Source organism: Penaeus chinensis, chromosome 20 (genome assembly GCF_019202785.1).
Source record: "Penaeus chinensis breed Huanghai No. 1 chromosome 20, ASM1920278v2, whole genome shotgun sequence".
Lineage (NCBI taxonomy): Eukaryota > Metazoa > Arthropoda > Malacostraca > Decapoda > Penaeidae > Penaeus > Penaeus chinensis.
Window position 1 is genome coordinate 1,678,790 of NC_061838.1, and position 5,415 is coordinate 1,684,204.

At 43.9% G+C, this 5,415-nt stretch overlaps 1 protein-coding gene across 1 annotated transcript in view; it reads right to left on the reverse strand.

Annotated features, from left to right (window-relative positions):
* LOC125036163 (glutathione peroxidase 2-like) overlaps positions 1-4,701 on the reverse strand; it is a 5,719-nt gene extending 1,018 nt beyond the window's left edge. The window contains exons 1-3 of the mRNA XM_047628598.1: positions 4,514-4,701; positions 3,865-3,993; positions 616-767 (exon numbers count right to left, since the gene is read on the reverse strand). Of these exons, the coding sequence (XP_047484554.1) occupies positions 616-767; positions 3,865-3,993; positions 4,514-4,588 (356 nt within the window). The 5' untranslated portion in view covers positions 4,589-4,701. The remainder of the gene's footprint in view (positions 1-615; positions 768-3,864; positions 3,994-4,513) is intronic.
* Between the last annotated feature and the right edge of the window lie 714 nt (positions 4,702-5,415).

A 5,415-nucleotide genomic window follows, 5' to 3' on the forward strand; every position in this document is an offset into this window, starting at 1 on the left:
AATAATAATAATAACAATAATAATAATAATAATAACAATAATAATAACAATAATAATAATAATAATAATAATGGTAAAAATAAATCATAAAATAACAGCAACAGTTGTAAAAACCACATACCAGTGATGAATGTCAAGCCAATTACTAAGAATCTAGTAAAGAATAACTGGAATTATGTTTCCTTTCCTCCCAGCATCCGGGTCATGAATGTAATCTAACCTTCCTTCTCTTTCGTCTTTCTCCTTCTTCTATTTCCATCCACTGTTCCTCCTTCTTGCTCTCCCTCTCACCTCTTCTCTCCCTTTCTCACTTCTCTTTTAAATCTCTCTTTCTTTTTCTTATCTTCCTTTTCTATTCCCTTTTCCCTTCTCTTTCTCCTTCCCCTTCCCATCTATCTTCCTCTTCCAGCGCTATACCCACCTCCCATCTTTCTCCTTTCCCCCTCCCCAATCTCCATACCCCCCATCCTTCCCTTCTCCTTCTCCTTCTCTCCCTCTCCCTCTCCTCCTCCATCTCCCCATACCCCCCATCCTCCTCCTCCTCCTCATCTTCCTCCTCCTCCTTTTCCCCTTCCTTCCTATCCTCTTCCTCCCCCATCTTCCTCTCACTCTCACCTCTTAAACGGCTGTCCATCCTTGCCAATGAGGAATTTCTCGAAGTTCCAGGCGATGTCAGAGCGGCAGACAGGTGTCCAAATGATACACTTTGGGTCTGACATGAAGCTCACGCTGTCGTCAGCGGGCAGTGGCAGTCGCTCCTTCAGGTACTGGCAGAGAGAAAACAGAAAGAGGGTTATTTTCATTTGTTGTAAATAGGCTTGTGTATGTTTATTTTGCTGTAAGAAAAATGTAGTGTTTGATGAAGAGGGCGAGAAATAACTTGCTTTAGATATACAGTGTATATATATTTGTTATTATTTTTATTATAGTTCCAGGACTCTGATTTGTATATTTAGTCTTTATAAATGTATAAAATGTTGACTGAGTCTGACTATCATAACGCTAGGTCTCTGTGATCTACATTTTTAATACTTATGTGAAATATATTAAGTGTGTCCTGAGACTGATTATTATAACTATGTGATATATTCATTCTAATCTGCATTGTACATAAAGACTATTATTGTCACTCTAGGTCTTTATGGATATGGAATGTATTTAGTGTTCAGGGATATAAATATTACTGTTTATTTCCTTTATCATTGTACATACATTCCTGTACTGCGATATTACTTTCATCATATTTTTTTTTTACGTGTTAGTTAATTAGCTATAGTTATAAGATATTCAGCTAATCATTAACGTGATAATTAACTAATATTATTGCAATGGCTTGTGAATTACGGAAGAGTCTGATGTCTCCGATGCTGGTGAAATCGACAAAACCTAAAAAAAAAAAAAAAAAAAAAAAAAAAAAAAAAAAAGAGAGAGAAAAAAAGAAAAAGAGATCCCAGGCGGCTATTTTTTTTTTACGGCTTCCCCCTCCCCCGTACGCTCCACAGAAACCACTTAGATTAATAACATCAGCCGCTTTAGAGAATTCCAATAACGCTAATAGATCGCGTGACCGATTTCAATTACGCACCGAGACACCGAGTTTAATGTTATCCATTTACTATAATATTCATCGGCGTCGAATTTCAGTGCATTGTATCTGTCAATTAAATTATGCTGAGTCATGTTTCACTATAATCACTGCACTAAATATCAATTACATATTATTCACTTGCTTAATTCCTTTAAAATCTACATTACGTAACTACAAAATACATATTCGTACCTCTTTGTCCACTAAATTCTCGGTAAATAGTGCTTCTCTCTCTCTCTCTCTCTCTCTCTCTCTCTCTCTCTCTCTCTCTCTCTCTCTCTCTCTCTCTCTCTCTCTCTCTCTCTCTCTCTCTTTCGTGGTCTCTCTCTCTCTCTCTCTCTCTCTCTCTCTCTCTCTCTCTCTCTCTCTCTCTCTCTCTCTCTCTCTCTCTCTCTCTCTCTCTCTCTCTCTCCCCCCTCTCTCTCTCTCTCTCTCTCTCTCTCTCCCTCCCTCCCTCTCTCTCTCTCTCTCTCTCCCCCTCTCTCTCTCTCTCTCTCTCTCTCTCCTCTCTCTCTCTCTCTCTCTCTCTCTCTCTCTCTCTCTCTCTCTCTCTCTCTCTCTCTCCCTCTCCCTCTCCCTCTCCCTCTCTCTCTCCCTCTCCCTCTCCTCTCCCTCTCCTTCTCTCTCCCTCTCCTTCTCTCTCCCTCTCCTTCTCTCTCCCTCTCCTTCTCTCTCCCTCTCCTTCTCTCTCCCTCTCCTTCTCTCTCCCTCTCCTTCTCTCTCCCTCTCCCTCTCCCTCTCCCTCTCCCTCTCCCTCTACCTCTCCCTCTCCCTCTACCTCTCCCTCTCCCTCTCCCTCTCCCTCTCCCTCTTCCCCCCTCTCCCTCTTCCCCCCTCTCCCTCTTCCCCCCTCTCCCTCTCCCACCCTCTCCCTCTCCCACCCTCTCCCTCTCCCACCCTCTCCCTCTCCCACCCTCTCCCTCTCCCACCCTCTCCCTCTCCCACCCTCTCCCTCTCCCTCTCCCTCTCTGAACAAGAGAAACACTAAAAAGTCTAATGAAATGAATAACAATTTAGGAAAACAAACAAGTTACAGACAAAATCAGCTGATGGCCTGGTTACTTATCACCTTCCATGACTCTCATATTCACTTGTTTTTTTTTGGCATTATCTATTAAGTTCAAAACACCCATTCAATTTTTTTTTTTTTTCGTTCTTTCTTCCCTCTGTTTTTTCTTTCTTTCTTTCGTTTTTTCTTTCTTTCTTTCTTTCTCTCTTTCTTTCTTTCTTTCTTTCTTTCTTTCTTTCTTTCTTTCTTTCTTTCTTTCTTTCTTTCTTCCTTTCTTTCTTTCTTTCTTTCTTTCTTTCTTTCTTTCTTTCTTTCTTTCTTCTTTCTTTCTTTCTTTCTTTCTGTCTGTCTGTCTGTCTGTCTGTCCCTGTCTGTCTGTCCCTGTCTGTCTGTTTGTCCCTGTCTGTCTGTCTGTCCCTGTCTCTCCTTTTTTATCTCTCTCTCTCTCCCTCTCCCCTCCCCCTCCCCCTCCCCCCCTCCCCCCCCTCCCCTCCCCCCTCCCTCCCTCCCTCCCTCCCTCCCTCCCTCCCTCCCTCCCTCCCTCCCTCCCTCCCTCCCTCCCTCCCCTTCCCTCTCCCTCCTTTCAGCCTGTCTATGATCTCTATACAACTGCAGCCCTCTCACTTTAAGCGGGGTATAAGGTATTGATCCTTCTGTAAAGTTATCAAACTCTATGGTTTCCACATTCCCTTATAGACATGTCTCTTTATCACTCGCCTGTGCAGTTAGCCAGGGTGGTAAATAAATGACTAAACTAAAAAAAACTCTTTATCACTTCCCTCATTGATTTCAAATTAACGGAAGACAGGCCATCTGCATCCAAGCAATTTCTCCTTTCTTTTCTACCCCTGAGCAACTCTTACTATGTTTCCACAACCCCACAACAACCTTCATTTTAAACCCATACGATCTATCTTCCATTTTTCCACAACCTTTGTACAACCTTTTCTACAACCCTCACCTCAAATATCTCTTCCCCCTTTCTCTACCTTTCCTTAACTTCTCTACAACCTTTTTTCCATAACCCTCACCTCAAAAACCTCCCCCCCCCTTTTCCCACAACCTTTTCCACAACCCTCACCTCAACTACCATCCCCTCTCCCACCTCTCTACAACCTTTTCCACAACCCTCTCCACGAAAAAAAACTCTCCCCCCTTTCCCACAACCCCTCCACAACTCTCACCCCAACCACCACCACCCCACAAGTCTCACCTACCCCCCTCCCCCTCTCCCATCTCTCTACAACCTTCTCCACAACCCTCTCACCTTAAAGACGGGATCAGCTGTTGACCCGTTGACATCGACTTTGCCAAACATAACCATCTTGGGCTCGAAGTTGTTGCCAGGGCGGACGTGGCGGAGGGAGCTCAGCAACTCTCCTTCGGTGGTGTTCTCCTAAAGGCGCAGAAGGTGATGATGGTGTTAGTAAGGGTGTGTTTCGTTTGTCTTTGTTTGTGTATCTGTTTGTTTGTTTGTCTATTTATTCGTTATCTTAAGACATTCATTTGTTTATCCATTCATTGTCATTCATTTTCATTTTAGTGTTGTGAGTTTGTTCGTAGGAAAAGGAGATATGGTGTAAAGGAAGAGGAGGAGGAGGAGGAAGAGGAGGAGGAGGAGGAGGAGGAGGAGGAGGAGGAGGAGGAGGAGGAGGAGGAGGAGGAGGAGGAGGAGGAGGAGGAGGAGGAGGAAGAGGAGGAGGAGGATGAGGAGAGGAAAAGGAAGAGGAAGAGGAAGAGGAAGAGGAAGAGGAAGAGGAAGAGGAACAAGAAGAAGAAGAAGGAAGAAGTGAGAATGAGAACACCCGACCCACCTGGTGCCCGAACTGGTTGCAGGGGAAGGAGAGGAGGCAGAAGGAGGAGAAGGAGAGGAAGAAGCAGAAGTAGAAGAAGAAGAAATAGACTATCTGACCCACCTGGTGCCCGAACTGGTTGCAGGGGAAGGCCAGGACCTCCAGCTTGTCCCCGAACTCTTCCTTGAGTTGGTTCATCTGGTGGAAGTCCCTGGTGGTCGTCCCTCAGAGCGACGCCGTGTTCTGCACCAGCACCACCTTCCCCTGGAACTTCTTGAACGACACCACCTCACCTGCAAGAGGAAGGAGGAGAGAGGGCGCGGGGTTATTAAATGGTTATTTCAATCGTTATTATGTTTTAGTGATTAGATATAGGAAGGAGGGCGCGGGGTTATTAAACTATTGTTTCTTTTGTCAAACCCCTCTCATGACTCATGAGAGGGGGTTGAGGGGGTAGGAGAGAGGAAGAAGAGGAGAAGGAGAAGGAAGCAGGTGGAAAGGAAGGGAAACAAGGAAGAGGAGGAGATGGAGGAGGGGGAAGGAGAACTTCACGTGTGTTTTTTGTCCTAAAAGTTTTCTCGAATATACAATATGATATATAACGTAAGGAGGGCGCGGGGTTATTAAATTATTTCGGTTGTTTTATTTATGTTTTAGTAATTGGAGAAAGGAAAGAGGGCGCGGGGTTATTAAATCATCATTTCATCTTCATTTGATTTTATGAATGTTGTTTTGTTTCCTTTTACTGGTTTATAAATTTGCTTTTTGTTGTTGTTGTTGTTGTTATAATGTTTTACTGATTTCTATATTTGCGTTTTTTTTTTATATTCATCCAAGTCAATCGCAAATCCACTCACACACCCACCCATTCACATACTCATTCACTCATCCACTAAACACTCATCCGCTAGTTCATCCACTAACTCATCCATCCACACATTCATCTATTCATTCCACTCGCCTATCCACCCATTCATCCACTAACTCATCCATCCACCCATTCATCCACTCGCCTATCCATCCAT